Source organism: Pogona vitticeps, chromosome 4 (genome assembly GCF_051106095.1).
Source record: "Pogona vitticeps strain Pit_001003342236 chromosome 4, PviZW2.1, whole genome shotgun sequence".
Classification (NCBI taxonomy): Eukaryota; Metazoa; Chordata; class Lepidosauria; order Squamata; family Agamidae; genus Pogona; species Pogona vitticeps.
In genome coordinates this window covers 87,023,404-87,046,423 of record NC_135786.1, presented here as the reverse complement: position 1 = coordinate 87,046,423, position 23,020 = coordinate 87,023,404, and the positions used below count along the sequence as shown (strand labels likewise).

The following is a 23,020-nucleotide window of genomic DNA, read 5'->3' as shown; positions in this document are numbered from 1 at the left end:
ACCACATGCACCACAAGGCAAGGTACCATCTTCAAAGCTGACCTAGCTTTGATTACATTTTCCTTCCAAAAACTGATAGGAGATGCGGCAACTAATTGAAGTGTGTTCATAATATGCAGGGTTTTATTGCATATTAGCACTATGTACTGAATATTACACACTGGTGACTACACATTAATGAAGGTGGAGGAAGCTTGACAGGACTGACGGCTGGAGCCCATAAAACAATGTGCTGGAATTAGAAGATGCTGTTTCACTACTTTGTGGTAATTGTATAAAGCAAGGGACTTTCATCTAGAAAGGCAGATTATCTACTTAAGCATTACAACACAGCCTGATCACACACACAGTGCCTAGAGGACTGTGGCAGACAAATTATGTGTAACACAAAGCAACTAGTATGAGGAACACCAGAACGACATCAAAAGCACTACACATGGGAAACGGCATACTAGGACAAAGATCATCCACGCCACTGTATGCCTGAAAGAACAAGGAATAGGCTTTGTAATCCTCAAGACTGCACAGATGCAAGGGTGTATGTGCTTATCCCGAGGAAGAAGATTTCATCAACAAAAGCTTGCTACTTGTTTTATTTTTAGGAGTCTAATAAAAGGTATTGCCCACTCTTGCATTTTTGTATTCTGTTCCAGACTGCTATGAGTGGATGTGAAAGCTGGACAGTGAAGAGGGCTGACAGGAAAAAAACTGATTTACGATTTGAAATATGGTTCTGGATGAGATCTTTGGGGACTTCGAGGAAAACAAACAACTGAGTCCTAGATCAGATTAAGCCTGAACTTTATCTGGAAGCAAATATGAAAAACCTGAGGCTGCTGGACTTTAGGCAAATCATGATAAAGCAAAACTCACTGGAAAAAGACAATAATCCTAGGAGATGTGGAGGGCAGCAGGAGAAAATGTAGACCAAATATGGGACGGGAGTAACTCCATCATGACAGCCACAGCTTGCCATCTATAAGAACTGAGCAGAGCTGTGTAATGACAGGACATTTCGGAGCTCGCTCATTCAGGATTCAGCGAATCCGGCTGCCCCAGAACAATCTGGTAGGATGTCCCATCCTGAGCGTCCCTTGAGCTCCTCTCTGGGGCCTATTTCACCATTCTTCCTATGACTCTCTCGGTACGAGAAAGAGGGAAATACTTGGCCAATAATTTGAGGAGGCAATCCTCTCGGCACCAATTTACCCAAAGGGGGACAAGCGAACGGGGGAAATGGGTTCAGCCATTGTAAAGAAAAGCAGCTCCTCCAAGTGTGACTACAAGTCCCAGAGTCTGGAAAAGTTACTTTTTAAAATTACAACTTCCTTGCCAGGCATGGCCAGTGGTCATGCTGGTGGTGTGGTTCCAAGAGTTATCCAGAGAAATACACTCTCCAAACTCTTGATTAGTTCTAAAGCAGTTTTACTTCCCAGATTGAAGAAAGTAGGGGAAGAGGCAGTGTGGATTCAGTTACAGAATAATAATAATAATAATAATAATAATAATAATAATAATAATAATAATAATAATAAGAAGAAGAAGAAGAAGAAGAAGAAGAAGAAGAAGAAGAAGAAGAAGAAGAAGAAGAAGAAGAAGAAGAAGAAGAAGAAGAAGAAGATGATGATGATGATGATGATGATTGTGGCCTCAGTGAACCCCCGGCCAGTTTGGCTTCTTGACTTGGGAATGCGCGAGCAGCAACAAGATCCAATGAACCTGAGTGTGAGGCCAAAGTTCACTAGCTCTATCACCCATGGGGGTGGGTGGGGAAAAATAACAAATGAAGGGCTTGTTCCTGCCCTTATCAGTGCAGCAAATGAGAAATATTTTGGCTGGAGGCAATACTGTTGGGCCACATTTGGCCTGGTCGCCAGAGCTATACCTTCACATTCCAACACAGTTGAAGGGATCAATATTATTTCTCTCCATGCTGTCAAGAGCTTCAATTGTTGCTTCATTTTTTAATGATTAAAATGCATTTTAAGTTATACAAAGAGGCTATGCTTGGATGCAAGCTATCTCAAGTGCTGCATCTCCGTCTATCAGCATGTGTGGGTGTCAAGATCACCAGGGGAGGCTTTTCTGTCTCCCCCCCCCCCTCAGGTGCATTTGGTGGGAACACAGGAGAGGGCCTTCTCTGTCACTGCTCCCAGACTCTGGCACTCCCTCCCTACTGTCCTTCCACACACTGACAAAGATTGTCTTTTTAGCCAGACTTTCCCTTCATGACTAGCTGCCTGTGTGGGGTTTCTGAATGGATTGCTGTGCCTTGCTGCTTTGAATTTACCTTTGGTGTTACTTTGGTTTACCATTTTTTAGTATGGTGTTTGTTTGATCCTTTTAAATATTTGTATACTTACTGTTTTTAGCTTTAAAAGTTGTCTTTTAATGATGTAAGCTGCCTTGAGCAGTTTTTAAGGAGAAAAGAGGGGTACAACAAACTAACCAACTAAATAAATAAGCAAGCAAGCAAGCTCGTTTCTTGCCCTTCTGGTCAGCTGACCACTGTATTAGGCGGGGAGATGGGACTCCTGCAAGATTACACTCCCACTCCATACTTCGGTTGCCAAGTGCGAGAGACAGAACTGAGGAGCTTAAATATTCAAAAGTTGGAATGTTTTTGGCAGAGCTGTCTGGTTTTAAGGATGATAAGGCACAGGTGTTAAACACCAAGCACAGGTGTTTAAACTTTAATTTACAGTTTCCTATCTGCCCCCTCAGGTTCCAAAACTCCCTAGCGATCCCTTTTGACCTTAGGAAGCCTTTGAGAGCCTCAGGATGCAGAAGCCTATAATATTCAAAAACCATCATGGGCTGTCACAGCAGTGGGTCTATCAATGGTAATTTTCAGATACTAAAGGCTTGATTTCCCCACCTCAAGTCTCCCAAAGGCTTCCCAAGGTCAAAAAGGATCCTTAGGGAGCCTCAAAGCTTGGGGGGGCACATAGGAAACTTTAAATTGACGTAAAGATCCACAGCTTATGACATCATTAACTACACAACCATGGAGGTGCGTGACAGAATTTTGACCAAAGACTGGGCTCTGCTAGTGAATTACAACATCCATTAGATTGCTGGAGCCATTATCCCAAGATGAAGGCTGTTGATTTTTAACACAGAAGATTCTCCAATAAAACAACAACAGAAACTACAGAAATAAAACAAACTTTCTCACTGCCCAAAATGAACCTACTGGTTCCAGGTCCTTCAAGCAGAAGCAGTTGCTTGGAACAGTTGCTTTCTGTAAGACAACATGTTTTATATGTTCTCTTTAAAACAGGTAACTCACTAGTCCTTATTTTACAAATGAACCACTACTCATTACTTTGTTGCTGTTTTTTACTCTTCAAAATAGAAAAATAATCAAAAAATTATCTTCCAAACCAACATTTTAGAGTAGGAAGTAAATATTACTAGTTCAATCAAAATAGAAGTATCATAAATTCTTATATTATTTCGCAACTGAATAGTTGTTATGCCTTTCTTTACCCCTCCCCAAATAATACACTCTAAGGAACATCATTATTTGCATGTTATCCCCTAGCACATTTAAGAAGCAACATTTCATTTCATACTAATTACCATTTTTTACCAACATTTCCATTTTATTCCAATTACCTTAGGGGAAAACACCCAAATAACTATAAACCCAAACTGATAAATTAGTTATAAGCCTTTTGCATGATGCACACTAGAGAATGATTCATGAAGTCAAAGATGGGGCTTCCATCTGCAAGATTTTGCTACTACAATGCCATCTACTGGCAGGCCATTCCAAACACACAATTCACATAAACCTTCCAAGGCAAATTTTACCCTCCAGAGAGGTGGCCAGAAAGAAAATAAAGAAGAGAATGTACATCTTTCCCTTCAATTGCTATCTTGATTCCCTCTTCTGGGAGAAAGGCAAGGGAAAATTTATATAAATTTATCAGATAAATAAATGTGTTGCTACGTGCTGTCAAGGCACCTCCAAGCTATGGCAACCTGAAGAAGAAATTATCTCCAAAATGTCCTGTCCTGAACAGTCCTGCTGAGCTCTTGTAAATTCAAGCATGTGACATCCTTTTGGGAGTCGATTTATCTCATATTTGGTCTTCCTCTTTTCCTATTGCTGCCCACCTTTCCCAGTGTTATTGTCTTTTCCAGAGAATCCTCCCTTTTCATGATGGGCCCAAAGTAGGACAGACTCAGCTTCAACATTTTTGCTTCCAGAGAAACTTTGGGCTTGATTTGATCTTGGACTTAATTGTTTGTCTTTTTGGTGGTCCAGGATATCTGCAAACCTCTCTTCCAGCACTGTAGTTCAAAGAAATCATTTCCCCCTGTGTCGGCTTTCTTTACCGTCCAGATTTTACACCCATACATGGTGATTGGGAATCCAAGAGCATGGATGATCATGGTCTTCGTCTCTAGTGATACATCCTTACACTTGATGACCTTCTGTACTTCCTTCATTGCTGACCTTCCAAGTCTCAGTCTTCTTCTGTTTTCTTAACTGCAGTCTTCATTTGGATTGATGACTGAACCCAGGTATTCAGTCTTCCACTATTTTGATCTCTTGTCAGCATTAAAATTATGCAGTTCCTCTATAGTCATGATTTTGGTGTTTTTTTCATGTTCAACTGCAGCCCTGCGTTAACACTTTCTTCTTTTACTAAAAGTCATTTCAAGTAATTGCTGTTTTCTGCCAGTAATATGGTCTAATCTGCATACCTTAAATTATTGATGTTTCATTCACTAATGTTACTTATTTATTGTTTATTTATTTAAAATATTTTTAATCCCACCTTTCTCCTTAAAAAGAGCTCAAAGTGGCTTACATCGTTAAAAAGACAATGCACAAAGCTAAAACCAGTAAGTGTACAAATATTTAAAAAGAATTAAACAAATATTATATTAAAAATGGGAAATAAAATCAACACTAAAACACATTTAAAACCACAGAGCACAACATTCCATTAAGAAACCCCTCTCAGACCATCAATCATTAAAGATAAGCGTGCCTGAAGAGAAAGATCTTTGTCTACTTGCAGAAGGACAGCAAAGATGGGGCCAGGCTAGGCTCCTTTGGGGGGGGGGCATTCCAGAGGCTGGGAGAAGGGACAGAGAAGACCCTCTCTCATGTCCCCACCAAGCATACCTGTGAGGGTGGTGTCTCCAAGAGAAAGGCCTCCCCTGATGATCTTAATGCCCAGGAAGGCTCATTGAGGGAGATGTGGTCTTTTAGGTAGCTCCTTATGGATTTATAGGCTAAAACCAGCACTCTGAATTGTGCCCAGAAATTGATAGGCAACCTAGTGGAGCTCCTGTAACAGGGGGGGTTATATAGTATATCACAGAAGTGAGTACACCCCCCCCACATTTCATAAATATTTTAGTATATCTTTGGACATTGTCACTTCGGGGTATACTCACTTTTGTTGCCAGTGGTTTAGACATTAATGGCTGTGTGTCGCGTTATTTTGAGGGGACAGCACATTTACACTGTTGTACCATCTGTATATTCACTCCTTTACATTGTAGCCAAGTGTCATTTCTTCAGTGTTGTCACATGAAAATATATACTAAAATATTTATGAAATGTGAGGGGGTGTACTCACTTCGGTGATATACCATATGTTCCCTGTGGCCAAGCCCAGTTAGCAATCCGGCTCTGGCATTTTGGGGCCTCTGCAGTTTCTGAACACTTTCCAAAGGCAGCCCCACGTAAAGCATGTTACAGTGATCCAGATGAGATGTGACTAGAGCATATGACACTGCGGCCAGATCAGCCCTCACAAGAAAAGGGTGCAGCTGGCCACACTCGTTTTAACTATGCAAAGGCACTCCTGGCCACTGCTGAAACCTGGGCATCCGGGGTCAGGGATGAATCCAGGAACATCCCCAAGCGGAGCACTGTGCTTTCAGAGAGAGTGTAACCCCACCTAGCACAGGCTGCAACATAATTTCTTGATCGGCTTTTTGATTGACGAGGAGCATCTCTGTGTTGTCTAGATGAAGTTTCAGTTTACTCAGCCAGTTCATTGCTGATACTAAACACTGATTTAGAACTGAAACAGCTTCCTTGGATTCAGATGGAAAAAAGAGAGTTGGGTGCCATCTGCATACTGTATTGATGACACCGAACCCCAAAACTCCAGACAACCACTCCCGGTGGTTTCATGTAGCTTTTAAATAGCATAGGGCACTAAACAGAAGTCAAACAGGAGTCCCCCAGCACCACCCTCTAGGTTTTCCTCTCCAGGAACGGAGCCACTGTAAAGCCCTGTTCCCATTTTTATCTGAAAGAATCTGGGTCTTGCTACATATGGAGAGGCTACCTGCTGTCTACAACAGCCTCCCTTCTGCAAAAATTTTCACATGTTGAAAGCTTTAGCAGAGGTATATTTGCTAAAGCTAATTTTTTTTAATCTCACGTTCCGCTGCTAAATCTGTTATGCTGATTAGTCAAACTGTATTGTTACAGACTTTTATTATCTGCATAGTGACAGCAGCCATGCCTAAGTCCAAGGTATCCACATTTTAATCACTTTCTTAATGACTTAATTCAAATTTTATAATATTTGTGCATTCCCCCCCCCCCCAATCTCAATTGACCATTGCTGCTGCAATGGAATACATTTTTGGTGGTTCCATTGGAGTGAATCCCCTTTCCCTCCCATTTTGGAAAGCAATGGCATTCATGACGTGAGGGTATCTGTCAGGCTCTGTAGGCTAGTCCATCTGCCACCATATTTCAGATGGGGAACTGGATAAGGGCCACTACAGGTATCTTGTTGGTGATAATGTAGGCTTTGGTTGATTAGGAAAATCCAGACTGGTTCATTGCCACTAGAAAATTAGCCACCTCAAAAGCAAGGCTTGCAAGACTAAGCTCTGACTCTGAGAGTCCATGATACAGCTCACATCTTCAATCTACCCAGATATAAGAAATGGGTAAAAGGCCTTATGTATACAACTCTCGCTTAGCATCGGCTCCATGTCTGTTAAAAGAGGTTAACAATAATTACCCGTTCTGGAGGATTTACTGGGGAGAATAATTGCGAAGACATAAATGAAATACTTATTGAAATCCAGACACTTACTATCCAGAAGAAATGTCCCTAGCCCAAAAATTTCTAATTTCTGGGAATCGGAACAATCTTCAGTTTTTCTTCTTTCTGTCCTGATACATATAAAGTCCACTATTTATTAGCTTAAAAATCTCTGAGAACTAGTGATAAAAGTTCTTCTTGGCTTCTCTGACCTCACAGAGTATTAAAACTGAACTCTAACCCCATACAACATCTGTTTACTATACATAAGGGGACAACTTACTTTTCTGTGTGAAGGGATCCATTTTCCTTGTTGTCCATATCAATCGACAGCATGGGGAGATCAGAGGGATCTTTCACGTCAGGAACTAGATCAATAAAGAAGAAAGCTGCACTCACTCATAAACTAATGAACAATGAAATGTTACAGAAGATACATATCCATGGTTTTCCTTTTAAATGTATCTGATCACACACAGACACACACACACTTCAAACCACATTAAAGGCAATTTGGGTCGGTTCTGCCTGCAGCTTCAACAAATTCAATAGTTCTCCTGCCAATCAAAAAGAAATAAGCCTTGTCCAACTGACTTGTGTACCAAAACTTTTCAACATGGGCATGTTTTGCCCTCGAGCTTAAAAGAGATACTTATTTGGAGTACACCTCCTTGAATCCCTTATGCAGGCTACACATTGCTGCCCCCCCCCCCCCAGCGAGCTGGGTACTCATTTTACCGACCTCGGAAGGATAGAAGGCTGAGTCAACCTTGAGCCAGCTATTTATTTACTCACTCACTCCTTAAAAGGACCCAAGGCAGGTTACAAAAATTAAAAATATTTAAAAGCTAAAAACAGCGAGCACACAAAAATTAAAAAAAAATCAAACAAGTATTATATTTTAAATGGACAATGAAATCTATGCTAAAACACATTTAAAAACAGAGCATAGCAATCCTTTTAAAAAAAAACACTTTCAGGCTGCCAGTCACTAAAGAAAAGCCTGCCTTAAATGAAAGGTCTTCCCTCTTGCAGAAGGACAGCTAAGATGGAGTCAGCCTGGCTTCCCATGGGAGGGAATTCCAGAATCTGGGATTGCCAACCAAGAAAGCCCTCTCCCACATCCCCACCAATTATGTTTGTGAGGGTGGTGGGACTGAGAGAAAGGCCTCTCCTGATAACCTTGGGTACTCTTGTAAAGAGAGATATGATATTTTAGATAGCTTGGACCAAATCTGTTTAGGGCTTTATAGATTAAAACCAGGACTTTGAATTGTTTCTGGAAATGGATCAGCAGCCAGTGGAGCTGCTGTAACAGGGAAGTTATATGTTCTCTGTAACCAGCCCCAGTGAGCAATTTGGCTGAGACATTTTGCTTCCACTGGAGTTTTGGAATACTTTCTAAAGGTAGCCCCATGTACAGAGTGTTACAGTAATCCAGCCAAAATATAGCTAGGGCATATGTCACTGTGGCCAGAGCAGCCCTCTCAAGAAGCTAGCACAGCTGGCACACTAGATTTAACTCTGCAAAGGCACTCCTGGCCACCCATAAAACCTGGGCCACAAAAATAGTCACAGTTTAAATATACATTAAAGTGACAATAATTAAAGAGATACAGATGACATCTTATGACTGTCAGAAAATAGCATGGAGTTGATAGGATAACTGATGGAAGTTAAAGAAAGTTCAAAAGTGGGATTATAGCTGGACATTAAAAAGATAAAGATCACAACTAGAAAAGAATTGCATGACTATAATAACAATGAAGATACTGAAACTGCTGCAGATATTCTACACATTAATTAAATCATATATCCAAATGAAATCTTCAAACAAGACATTAGAACAAAGACTTAGAGGAGCATCTATGACGCAGCTATTAAAGATGTAGAAAGGATGTGTTTCTGGAGACGAAGGGCAAGATAATCTATAGTATGGCAATGTCTACTACTATGTACAAATGTGAACATTGGACAGTGAAGAAAATACAGTGGTGCCTCGCATTACGTTAATTTGTTCCACCGAAATCGCTGTAGAACGAAAACGTCGTAAAGCGAAAATAAAAAAGCCATTGAGACGCATTAAAACCTGGTTAATGCGTTCCAATCGGCTAAGAACTCACCATCCAGCAAAGATCCTCCATAGGGGTGGCCATTTTTGGGTGCCTGTGCAGCGAAAAATGGCTCCTAAACACAGTGGGGAGCCATTTTGAGCACCCGGTGGCCATTTTGAAAACCCGACCACCTGTTTTGCTCGATGGTTGTTCTGGATTTTTCGGGCTCTTTGGCCGTGTTCTGAAGGTTGTTCTTCCTGCTGTTTTGATAGTTCAGAAGCGAAAATCTATCGCGCAGCAAAATTCCCCCATTCAAAACGTTGTTTTGTGATCGCTTTTGTGATCGCAAAAACCTTGTCGTAATGCGGATTCATCATTAAACAGAGCGCCCGTCTTGCGAGGCACCACTGTAATGGTTTAAAAATGGACTCACTGATTTCAGTGGGACTTAATGTCTAGTGAAAGAGTGTTCAGAGGATAACTGTGCACCAAAAGGACAACATTCTTAGTTAGATCTGGCAGAAGGCTAGGTAGGAAAGAAGTAGACCTTTTGTCGCACACAGCTACCCTACCAGCAAGTTCACTGTTTTCCTGCAGAGCACAGAGCATGTCCATGTGCATCCCATGTCCTCCCCATCCAATGCTGGATGTGATTCTTGGAATCAGAAAAAATTGTGCACCCCTTTTATAATAGCAATTTTCTTGTACCTCCCCTCATATTCTGAAATATTTTATACCCATTTATAATTTTAGAAAAGCATATATAAAAAGTGACATAAGATCTGAATGACTCTCAGCCTGCCCTATGCTACAAAAACATATGTACGCTGTAGTCTTCTGTGTTATTGTTGACTTTGTAAAAATATAATGTATTTCCTCTGCCCATTCCTGCAAAAAATCTTATCTGTAAAAATGGTTCCAAGCTATATAGCCATTACTGATATTAAGTACGTACTGATAAAGTCAGGCTCACAGGATTTAAAAAAAATGTGGCTTCACAAGTGGTTTGATGCCATCTAATGTAAGGACTTCCTTAGGATCCATCTTGACAAATCTAAGGTTTTCAGAGCTGTTGTTTTTTAAACAAGAAAATGACTTTGCCAAGCAACTAAACTCAAGTGGGCAAATTATTATCAACATTAGAAATAAAACATGTGTAAACTGAGGATGTCCTACTTCAGGCACATTGGGAGAAGCAGGATTCTCTGGAGAAGACAATAATGGTATGAAAGGTGGAGGGCAGCAGGAAAAGAGGAAGATCAAATACAAAATGGACTGACTGCCTAAACCCAGGCTTGAGTTCACAAGAGCTGAGCAGGGCAGTTGAGGACAGGACATGTTGGAGAGCTCTCATCTATAGGGTCATAAATCAGAAGCAACCTGAGGTCATGTAACAACAAAAAGACTCTGAGAAAAAAAATCCTGGCTAGATTATTTTGACCTTAGCTTGACCTAGCAAATAAATACTTATGTGCATACAGATAACTTATTGGGAATTAAATCTTGGCATTTTGTAGCTCTATCTCATACAAGAACTAATTTTACATTTTTAAAAAAAAAATTACATCTAAGCACCAGTCAATTGTAACAGCAGAAAATCTATGCAATTTACCCTATGAGTCATGGATATGAGTAACCTGGCAAAGATAATGAAATGTACACATTTAGTTCATGTAAGGTGCTCATCTGAAAAAGAAGGCAACACTGCCATATCACCAGTACTCAGCAAAGGAAAAGAAAGGGAAATGAAAATAGTCTGGGTAAACAGTAGGCTACGAAGGCAGTACAGTACCAACATGAGGGATTTGGATTCTGGGACCACGGCTACGCTTCCAGGAAGATGGACCACTGGCAACTGATTGGCTGCACCCCACAAGGCCTGGGAAGGATGTGTTTGGCCACAGCATGAAGAATTTCATCAGGAGGGCTTCCTACTGAATTAGAAGGAGGAGGGAGATGCAAGCTCAGAGGTAAAGGTAGATGAAGGCTCATGCACTATACGAACAGATGGAGTAACTCTAATAGGGTCCAATAATAAAATTCATACAAATGTATGAAGGAAAACCAACCACAAATCTCACAATCGCTGATATCTATATACAAATACCAGGGGTATGGGAAACAAAGAACAACTGAATATTGGGCCACTTCCTGGCTTTTTGAATCATGGATACAGGAGCACAATATCCCACATTCGTAAGCCAGAGGTTTTTTGAATGGAATTTTCTTGAAATCATGGAGGATAGGTGAAATGTCAAATGATTGGAGGACGGCTAACGTTTTGTCTCTATCTTCAAAAAGGGCAAAAAGGAAGAACCTGGGAACTACAGAATAGTCAGCCTAAGAAGAGAATGAAATTTAACAGTGACAAATGCAACGTTGTACATCTAGGAGGAAAAAAACAAACATAGAGTAGTAAAATGGGGGGCGTATGTTGCTCAATAATACTACGAGCAAGAAGGACAGAGTTCCTACTCTAGTCCCCTGAAGATGCCGGCCACAGAGACGGGTGAAACGTCAGGAAGAACAACCTTCAGAACACGGCCAAAGAGCCCGAAAAACCCACAACAACCATCGAACTTAGAATTGTTATAGATCACAAGTTGAATATGAGCCAACAGTGTGATGTGGCTGCAAAAAACAAAAACAAAAAAAGGCAAATACTGTACTAATTTGGGCTGCATTAACAGATGTATAGTCTCCAAATCCTGTGACATACTGGGTCCCCCTCTATTCGGCACTGGTTAGACCTCATATAGAGTACTGTGTCCAGTTCTGGACACCATACATTAAGAGGGAAGACGGAAATAACTGGCCATGTTTAGCCTTGAGAAAAGAAGATTGAGGGGCAACAGGATAGCAGTCTTCAAATATTTGAAAAACTGTCATACAGAGGAAGGCCAGGATCTGTTCTTGATCATCACAGAGTATTAGGAAAAACTTCTTAACTCTTAAAGCAGTATGACAATGGAAACAATTACCTTGTGAAATGGTGAATGCACCAACACTGGTGGCATTCAAGAAAAAAAAAACGAGACAACTATCTGTCAGATCTACTTTGATTTGGATTCCTGCATTGAGCAGGGGGTTGGACTTGATGGTCGTTTAGGCCCTTCTGACTCCATTATTCTACAATTCTATCCTCCCAAAATAGCTGCTTCTGGTTAGCATTTGATATTATCTATTATCACTGTGCCAGTGTAACACAGATTATAATACAATGCTTAAAATGTTATTGGATCACTTCTTGATATTATGAAACACACCTGAGCATTGCATGGAATCAGTAAGGCATCCTCAATATCAACACATCATTTAATACAATCCTAAATTCTTACATAGATCATGGATTACAATGTTGAATAATTAAGTGAAGAACAAATTCCAACCTCCTACACAGAAGTGCAGAATGGGTGCCTTAGAAAAACACAACTTTGGATTGCAAACTATTGTGTCAGAATTATAAGTAAGATCAATCAGAGGAGACTTCCAACTGCAAATTCTCTCTCTTTCTTTCTGATTGGCATCTTTACAAAATGAACATTGTTCCCAAACCATCCGACGGTACTACCTGAAATAACATTAATAGAGGATGTTATATAATGTAGGCCCGTTCATGCTTATCACTTGGTACAATAAAATAATCTTTCCACAACTGAAGCAAATCAGTTCCAGATAAGGCTTTTATCACACCATTACCCTGCTTTAATCACTTAATTCTGCGCTGGCTTCAAATGCTGTCCTCATCCATTTGTAACTTTCCCTTGTTTTTCCCATCACATCCTCCAATACTGGATTCCTACACACACACACACACTGGAAAATCTTAGGGAGAAAAAGATGGTGTACCTTAGTGTTTTAGAACAACAACCCATGAGGAGCCATTTGTCTGGCAATCATCTAAATACAGGGGTGGGTAGAGGAAATAAATGGAGAGACAGAGGGAGATGATATAGAAAAGACACTGTGTTGTGTGATAATTAGGGCTACGCTTCCAAGTGCTAAGGACATGGCTCATATTCTTTCTTGTGAAGTGATTTTGGGCCACCCAAGAAGACACCCATGCTAGAACTCCTTTTGGAGAGACTCAAAAACTAACATTATGGCCTGTAGCATTTCATATGGCAACTTGTTGGTCTTAAATCAGACTTTAACTAGGACCGTTCTTCACACAAAGAAACATCACTTGACAATAGAAGCATCAGTGGCTAACATTTGTGACTAATCTGTGAGGCGACATTAAGAAACCATAGGCAGAGCCTCTGTGTCACCTTACCTCACCCCAAACCTAATGCTTCAACTGTAGATTAAGCAGAGTCCAGCATGTCACCCATAATCTAAACTATGATTAATTTTTTTAATGCTGGAGGAAGTTGGTGCTGCAAGAGGTAATAGCAATCTACCTTGTTGGGAGCAGGGTGGGGATCAGCAATGTGAGAGAATGCCCTGGTCACACTTACCTCTTGCGTAGAAACTCAACAACCTTACCCATGCCCTCTTTTTCATCTCCGGTGATGACAGCCTTGCCTACACTGAATAATAGGAAGGGGGAGTGGCGGTTCATGGAGCCAGTGCAAGCCTTGCCCCCAGACTGTAGAATTTTCAGGCATGTAACTTCACACCATTGTAGAAAATCAATACTACCCGTTTGCTAAATAGCGGTAGGTTGGTGCACTCTGGCTAATGATACAGTTGCTGCTTTCTTGAGTTCCTATTTTTCTGGTCACTGCCTCCTTTCCTCCCACTTTCATCAGCCACACTGTCTCTTGACAAGCCACCCTAGCTTTCCTACCTCTTTCTTCCCCTAATACAGTATTCAGCCTCTTCTCCTCTTTTAATGCTGCAAGATACTGGTTGTGGTAACAAATGGAGTGTCAAATATACAATTCGCACAAAATCTAATGCAGGCTCATTATTCAATAAAATGTGGACCGGTATTTTAAATCCTCTGAGGAAAGGCTGAAGCAATGATATATTTTTAATCTTGCAAAGGAAAGATCTGTGGGGTGGGGTGCATGATAGAACTCTTCAAAAACTTGAGAGTTTATCACACAGAGAGAATATATGGTTGCAGATATCCCAAAAGCAGGACTATATCTAATGGACTCAAGTTGCAGCAAGAATCACCTTACCGGAAAGAGCAGTTTGACAATGGAACCAGTTACCTAAGGAGATGAAATGGTTCCCCCTTGTGGGAGATTTGCAAGCAGACACTGGATGGCCATCTGCTCTAGCTGCATGTTTCCTGCATGATATTGGACTAGATAGCTCCAAAAGCCCTCTCCAGTTCTATAAGCTAAACCCACATGTTAGTCACAATCAAAAGAGGCCCAGCCAATACATCTCAGGGATGCTGTTGCAATTAACAACTGGAATTAGCTCTGACACCTCATGCTGCAACCCAAATATCAAACTAGTATAAATATTTTGCAAAACTTGTTGGATGAGTATCTTTTTACTCAATAACGGGTAACCCAGAAATTTGCTCCTTATACTACAGCAGTTTCGATCTTATGTACTTCCTCCTCTTGTTCCTATAACACAAGTTTGACCCAGAAATTTAGCTGATTAAGCTTTTCCTAACATGGAGAAAGTGGCGAGAAATGCTTCATTGCTGAAAGATCTAACTGTTCTTCGCTACCCTCACAGAGTTAAGAGCCAGCAAAATTTAAAACATGGGTAAGATTCTTATTTTACAAGCTGGAAGGAAAGTCTTCAAGATTGCAAGAACTGCAAAGCTAGGAAGGGACCCTATGGATCATCAAGTCCAGCCCCTGTCAAGGAGGCCCAGCAGGGAATCAAACTCCAAACTTCTGAGTCTGCAGCCAGATGCTTAAACCACTAAGGCAGTGGTCTCCAACCTTTTTGGCTGGGGGGGGAGATGGTGTGTGTGTGCAGGGGGGCGGGCACCACCTGCGCTCACGTGCATGCACAAAGGGATGGTGTTTGCTCACGCAGACACTCACACACAGCCGCAAAGGGGCCAGGAGTGCTTGCACGGCGCACGCGCACTCGCACACATGCATGAAGGGGTGGGGGTATATGCTTGCGGGACGTGCACATATGCAAAGGGACTGTGTGGGGGCCCCCTGGAAGATCTGTCTCCATGGCCCGGCCCGGCCCAGGCAATGGACCGGCACCGGGAACAGGACTGGGGGTTGGGAACCCCTGCACCAAGGTATCTAACAGTTCTTATTTCTCCTTCTATGTTTTCAATTCAAGATCTAGCACCCTGCCCACAAAATGCAGGAGTCATATGTGTTTATGAATTCACAACAGAAGTTCATTTTATTACTCCAAATTGCAAGCTAGTTTCCTTGAATTGGCTTTCCTTTTAGTTAAATACCAATGTTTGCTATTATGAAGATCTTTTTTGAAAAATATTATTACTGTCCCCTCATAAATAAAATACTAAACTCCATAAGCATTTCTCCCTGTCCACTCCATGATTTGAGGTTTAAAAGAAATGAGGAAATTAATGTCTTACTGGATTATATAATGGATAACAGTTACAGGATAAATGTGCTTTGGCATAGATTTCTGTTGCTGTCAACAGATTTCAAATCCCAGCATATTTACACGTCCCTATGGGCCAGTTAGCCATCACTATAGCCATCCCTCATCTAATTAACATGGAGTGTTCTCCCCATCCATGCATCACATACAAATCTCAGAACATTAATGAGATCAGAACTAAGAGGAAATGGGGGTGGGGCAGCAAGGTTGACAAACACACACACCCTACTTCACCATTCACATTTGGTAACATGAGCGTTCATCCACTGTGAGATCAAATGGTGGTGGGTGTTAAAGTTTGTCTTGCTTTGATATAAAGTGTTCTTTACCACCCACACCAGGGCTGCTTGTCAAGATGTGCATTTAATACCTGCAGGACATGTGGCTCCTAAACAGGACTCAGGTCAGCACCAAATAGGCTGATTTATTAGCTTCCTGGACACCAGGTCCCAAATGAATAGGACTCCTGGCCACTGCTGCTTATAGTTACTCTTTTTTCTGTCCAACGACTCTACAGGCAAAATAGGCTGCTCATTCATTTTCCAGCTGAGCAGAAAGTCCCACCGGTGCAGTAACATAAGTGCATCACTGGTACGAGCATTGCCATTTCCCAAGCAAGATGCGGAGTGTGGTTTAAAAAACAAAAACAAATTGTAGATCAAGGCTTTTGCAATGCAATGCTGGCACAGGCAGTACAATCCTGTGTTACTGCACTGGTGTGTGTGTGGGGGGGTCTGCTTTCTTCAGCCCCCCTGACCATCACTCCAACATCCACAACACAGCATAAAACAGCAGCAAGAGGCCCAACAGAAGCCAATGCTTGAATTTTGTGATATCCTTTCTTTACCCATAATTACAAATGTAATGAAGAATTAGTTATATTGCAAAAGGAGTAAAGTCATTCTTCATTATGTTACAATAACAATGAAATTCAGTCATGCCTTGGTTATTGAAAAAAAATAATGGCAAGTTCCAATCCTAATGTAATGCAGTTACGACTTAGCTATTAAAAAAGGAACTTCATTAAAAGTAACTTGTTATATTTCACTAGTGATGCTCCAGTTCTGATTTGTAATATAATCTTGAACAAGCCCTTTCTGGTATCTTCAAAGCACTAAAAATTTCAGCTGCTCCCACATGGACTTATTCATGTGTTAAAATCATAACTTCACTGCCTCTTCAGGCTTAACTTGAGGGTACGCTGCTTCTAGGTGTATGAAGGTACTATACAAATAAATATGTTTATAAAAGAAAAATGGCTGTTTTTCCATTTATGCTGAACAACGGGTTTAAAAATTAAAACATCAAAGAATAAAGTTGCTGAACTTAAAAAACTGGAGACATGTTACAGAAGTATAGAAAAAGAGAAGAAAACAATGAAACGTTTCTTCCCTGATAATTTTTTAAAATTATTTGTTTATTGTAGAAGAAACACCTGTAGCTGAGATTTGGCTGCAACAAAATGTTGCAGCAAGGAGTATTCCTGTTCACAGTTCTGTTTAGTCTGTGGCCACATATTCCATCTAGCTGTCTCTCCCACAAACTCTTTCTTCCAGCAGTGCCCTTCCATAATTATCCTCAAGGTGCAGACTGAGGAGGAGGTGTTTGAGAGAATGGCTATTTGTCTAAGGCCAATCAGTAGCTCAAATCCCATTGCACAGCTTGTCATGAGAAATGGGAATGCAACAGAGTCACACCCACCCTGAAGTCACCCAAGGATGCCTTGGATCAGGGGCAGTTCTCAGCTGCTGCTAACCATCCTTTGCACTGCGCACATGGAGCTGTGCAGGGGAGATTTCAGCCAGTCAATTTGTGGAAATCACATCTGGGTCATGAGTGTTACTCTCCATACCTACCACACAACCACAGGTACACACACACACACAAAAAGACAAGAAAAGTAAGAAAAACCAACCAACAACTGTTCTCTTTTGGACCAACACGTATACAGGCCTAAATGCAAGGAAAAAAATGAGTAGATGGGCGGGATAGAAATGAAATGAATAAATAAATAAAGTCTTGAAGCATTTTAATGTCTAACAAATTTCATCTGGCATATGTTTCATGGACTACAGCTCACTTTTAAGAAAATAGAAGTCCAATAAAAGCATGCTAGTACTCTAGGTGCCATGACCTTCTTTCTTGTTTTCTGCTGTAATAGACCAACACTGTGACTTTCAGGAATTTATAAATGGAGTCGATTTCTGAATGGGCTAAGTGAAAAATCAAACGTCTCTTTGAAAATATAGGTACATGACCTGGAAGCTCTCTTCCCTCATTCTAGACAAACGGGGGCTCTTTGTTGTGGCTACACAGTGGTACGCATAAGGACCTACCTCAGCATGTGCATACTCTTTTTCATGGTCATTCAAAGACTTAGGCTGGGTACCGAAAATGGAGCCCCATTGTCAAATCCAGGAGCGCCTGTGTTGCAACAAATCCTGTCTGTAAGAGGATATAGTTTTGGAGACATACACTCCAGTAAACACAACACTACCTTTGTGCTCTCCCCCCTGAATGGGTATTCAGGTTTAAAAATGGGATTTCACACAACTGTTGTAACTGTTTGCATCTAGTTCAGACTTTGGGGTAGAAAGAGAATTCTGCACCTCTCCCTCCCCACATCCTCCCATTCCTTCCACCGTTGTAGAGAAACTCCAGTAAGAGGTGCCTGATTACTGGGGCTCTTTGCCTTAAAAACCAAACTACTGAGGACAGTAACATGAACACACACAGGTACAGAAAGAATTTAAGTGCACGTTTTATCCTGTCTGCCAGAACACATATCCTTCTGGCAAAAAATTGGGATGAGGACGGTTTGGATATAGGTACGTAGTTTCCTACATTTCATGCCAAAATGCTTTCCTTCTCTAGCTCATTTTTTGGCATGTTGTTAAAGTTGGAAGTGAGATAAAGCAACACAATTCTTTTATTTCTTAAAAAAAAAAAAGAACAGGTTGAGGTAACCCCAATTGAAAATAATTATACATCTAACATTTCGAAATCCCTGAACAGCTTTTTAACTATGCAGTGACAATGCTTTTAACCTCCGTCAAAGTGTCAGAACCATGTCATAATGAGACAAACTTCCCACACAAGACTTAGCGATGCATTGTGGCAAACTTTTAAAAAATTGAAGCATTTCAACGGAAATTTGGAAGAGGTTTGAAATAAACAAACCAAACACTTGCATTTCTCCCTATGTAAATGACTTTGGAAAGGATTAGAGATGCCTAAAGGGAAACGTGTTATAAAAGATAATGAAAATGTCTCTCACACACATAAGGGCTCCACTTTTCTGCTTGACTAAATTAAAGCTCTCCTATGAGAAGGAACAGAAACAGCTCATGTGTAAAATCAATGGAGGGAGAAATCACTAGTTGTGTGTTGTTGTTGTTTTTCCACAGTGCTCCAGTGTGCAGTAATCCCCTGTGAACATATTTCTTTATCCGTTTGGGATCATCCACAGTGCATCACTCAATCTTGCTTTTCCAGTTTAGGATTGGTTAAATTTCTCTAAACACACTTCAATATAAAACATGCCTTTTGAAAGCAGCGGCTACAGGGAAGCGCTCACCATTAACTAGGTCAGGAACAAAAGAACTGTGGGGGGAAAATAACAATTAAAAAAGGAAGGAAAACATCCCGTTCTAAATGGAGCACCGAGCAGAGCTGACTTACCTTTTCTCATATATACATACATATACAGCCAGCAAAAGACTGCCTTCTTCCCAGCACAGCAGCAGCCACATGCAGAGTTCCAACTAGAACACGGTGGAGCCAATCAGAAATAAGCTGTCAGGGAGGAAGGCATGCTGGGAGTCGTAGTCCCAAACTACAAAAATAGACCCTTTGGGAATGCATCATATTTATAGACCCTCCACGAAGAATCTTGCACTGGAAGATCGCGAGTCCCTCAAGGTGGATTGGCCGCTTGGCGCTGCAGTCCTCCGTCCTCCCCCCGCACACACACCAAACACATCACCTTTGTATGTAAACTCCACTGAAAGAGAGAGCAGCAGCTGCCAAAGGGAGGTCTGAAAGATCGGGAGGTTTAAAAGTCAACAAATCCGTCTACCTCTTGCTTAGGCTTCAGCTTCATTTGAAATAATAATAATAATAAAAAAAACACGTATAAAACCCCGAATGCTGGGGGCGGGTGTGTGTGAAAGCTGCAGGGTGTGTGGAATAAACGAAAGCAATGTGTGGTTTGGGAAACTTCCAGTGACAAAACTTAAAATGTATTTTTTTTCTTCCTTTTTTTTTCTGGGTCCTACGACCTGGCAGGCTATTTAAAATTAAAAGAATGGCTTAATTCATGCCGAAACTTATATTGCTCATCAATTGCCAGAAAAGGCATCCTAAATACTGTATTCTTAAAGGTGTTTTTTTTTTTTTAAAATTTTCTGCACGCGTGCGTGTGGTGGGGTGGGATAAGTGCTAACAGTTAGGAATCGGGATGCAGGCCGGTGGGGAGAATACAACGGGGATTTAATGAAGCACTTTTAGAGCAGCGAATTTACGGAATCGTGGCCCTTCTAATGAGGAAGGCCCACGGCTGGGAACTTTCCTCCTCCCCGCGCAATAGGCGGCAATCGTGACCAACTCAAATGACCTGGCCGTGTTTTTTCTTCTTGTAACTCAGCTGCTTCGGCTGAGGCACGTCCTACCTGCTTCCACGTCCCACAGCTTATTTTTAGAGGCGGACTTGGGGAGGTAAAAACGACCCTCCTCTCTCTTGAACCAGGTAGGCCGCTATTCCCGCGTCCCCAATTGGGGCTGGTCTGCCTAAAAACTAAAGGAGCCAAAAGAGGTCGTAAGAACCTCCCTGGGAGACTCCGGCTGGTGCAAAAACCGAGGGGCCTTAAGCTGGCGTCCTGTTTCCACCAAGCCTTCAGGTGGAGAGATGCCTGAGCTCTGGTGATTCCCCTAAATCTGTTGTTGTGAGGTGTGCAGATCCTGCGTCTGAGAGGGTTGCTTTCTAACCTCTGCTTTGAAAGCCATTCAGAGCTAGCTGTTGGTCACTTGTCAGACACATTAAACAAGCCACTCTTGTACGGTTTAACAATCAAATAAGAATTTTTGTAACTGCCTATTTAAAACAGTCCTTTGACTTTCATGCTATGGTTTCCACACTTCTGTATAAGGTATATAAAAACAACTTAAAACCAAATAAAGGTCCTACAAATAAATATCCTTCACAATGATTACTAACAGGGAACAAGTTTCTGCACAACCTGAAGTCGCTGCACACAGGCTGAAGCTGCAACTACACTGGGAAGCCGAATGGCAGATATTCAGCTTTGCTACAGCTTGATTCACAGCCTATGGAATGCATCTGTTTGAATTAGATGACCACCCGGAGATTGCTAATTATTTAAGTGCCAATGTCCACGCTGCCCCTCAATCTGACCTGATTTGATTGATGCCACAGCCCCCCCTTCCTTTTATCTCTGTCATCTCTCCTTTTACAATTCATTGTAAAGCTATAGGGCTGTTTAAAATCTTGCACAAAGTTAGGGAAAAGGGAAGTTTTCTAAAGTTCTCCATGATAAACAAATACATACAACAGAAACATAGTACAGTAGTCTACTGTAGTTTGTCACAGTTTTTTGCTGGAGTATATAATGTAGTGATAAGGTGATCTAGTGCTAAACTCAGCAATTTTTTTTTTAAAAAAAAACAACAGTATGGGAAGACTAGAGAGAAAGATTGCAGGGCTGGGTGTTCCTGCTGTCCAAAATATAACACTCGACTTAGTATGTCACCAGGAAACCACCCACCATCAAATCTCCTACCGTCCTTTTGGAGAACAAAGCAATTGTTCACCTAGGGAAAAGTCTGTTTGAATTCTTCAGGCTTGAAAAAAGGAGATGCCCACAGCAGCAGAGGAAAAAACCTCCAGCAAAAAGGATTGGACTGATTTGAACTGGGCTTTGTGTCATGTGATCAGTAAACTAAAAACTAAAAAGTGAATTCAACCATTTTACACTTACAGCAAGTCCTGCAACATTTGACTATGTAGTTGCTGCCTGGGGCATTATTAAATCCTGGGGAAAATAGAAACGTCATCATCCTGCCAAAGGGTTTGTAACATTAGTGCTGGTTCAGTCAATCAATAATTTATTATTGTCCATGTACAGTACCAAATAAGAATATGATAAAAGCATGCAGAATTGAAAATACATTAAAATGTACTGATACATAAATGTATTATGACAGAACAGTATCAGTATATGACATGGAATTCCTTTAACTCATTTAACTCATTATACACTGTTCCCCCCCTGATAGATATTGTGGGGGCCACTCAGAGTCCCATGAGTTCAGTGCCAAAGGCATTAAAGTGGTCTAGGTAAAGGTAAAGATAAAGGTTCCCCTTGACATTTAGTTCAGTCGTGTCCAACTCCAGGGCGCGGTGCTCATCCCCGTTTCCAAGCCATAGAGCCAGCATTTGTCCGAAGACAAAGTGGTCTACCTGCCTCCAAATACAACGTCTCTATTTTGGCCTCTAGATCAGGAGGTCATAAGGACCTTTAAGGCTCCTTATACACAATACTGTGTGGGAAGGATTGTCAGTGCTGCAGAAGAGAACCCTGATAGAATATTGTAAAAGCTTAGAAAGAGCATGCCATTAAAGATGCTATCGTTGTTATAGAAAAAGCCGAGAAAGACATCCAGCCTGAAACAATAAATTCCTGCTGGAGAAAACTGTGTCCAGATTTTGTGCATGACCTGTTAGGACATATGACAGAGCCAATCAAGAAAACCATGGAAGAGATTGTGAGTATGGCCAAAAAGGTGGAGGTTAAGGATTTCAAGTTATGGATAGTGGAGAAATTCAAGAGCTAATAGACACCACACTAGAGGAGTTACAGAAAACAGCTTGATCGAAATGAGCACTTCTGAACTAGTGGCAAGCAATGAGGAAGAGAACGTAGAAGCAGCAGTGCCAGAAAACAAATTGATGTTAGACAATATTGCAGAATGGTTCCAATTATTCAAGGCTGCTTTTTCTGACCTTTTACAACATGGATTCTTCTATAATACGGGCACTGAAACTAAAACAGTGGAAAAAGGAATAGAAATATTTTTAGAGAAATTAAAAAGCAAAAATGTCAGACTGAAATTGTGATGTATTTCTGTAATGATACACTTTATCCCCTCCTACTTAACGTGATGACAGGGATGAACACCTTCGTAAATATGAATTGTAGAGTTTTGTAATCATCATCCGGTATGTAGAGCTAATACAGTAAATTAATTTCTTTGTGTGAATCAACTGTTTATGCTTTGTCTTTATGTTTTTGTGGATATTAAAGTTATACACGGTTTTTGAAATACACAGGTCTGGTACCCCTAACCCCAGAATTGTTGAAGGGAGAAGTGTATTGCTTATATACCGTAACA

General features: G+C 41.1%; 1 protein-coding gene across 3 annotated transcripts in view; it reads right to left on the bottom strand.

Moving 5' to 3' along the window:
• The window catches only part of SAMD13 (sterile alpha motif domain containing 13), a 37,772-nt gene extending 18,340 nt beyond the window's left edge, over positions 1 to 19,432 (bottom strand). Inside the window, exons 1-2 of one of the 3 annotated variants that reach the window (XM_020795030.3) lie at positions 19,292 to 19,432; positions 7,324 to 7,408 (exon numbers count right to left, since the gene is read on the bottom strand). In XM_020795030.3, the coding sequence (XP_020650689.1) occupies positions 7,324 to 7,408; positions 19,292 to 19,313 (107 nt within the window). In that variant the 5' untranslated portion in view covers positions 19,314 to 19,432. Of the gene's footprint in view, positions 1 to 7,323; positions 7,409 to 12,793; positions 12,815 to 17,946; positions 18,035 to 19,291 lie in introns of those variants that run through there. The other 2 variants (XM_072997881.2, XM_072997883.2) reach the window with 2 other exon arrangements.
• Positions 19,433 to 23,020: the final 3,588 nt, after the last annotated feature.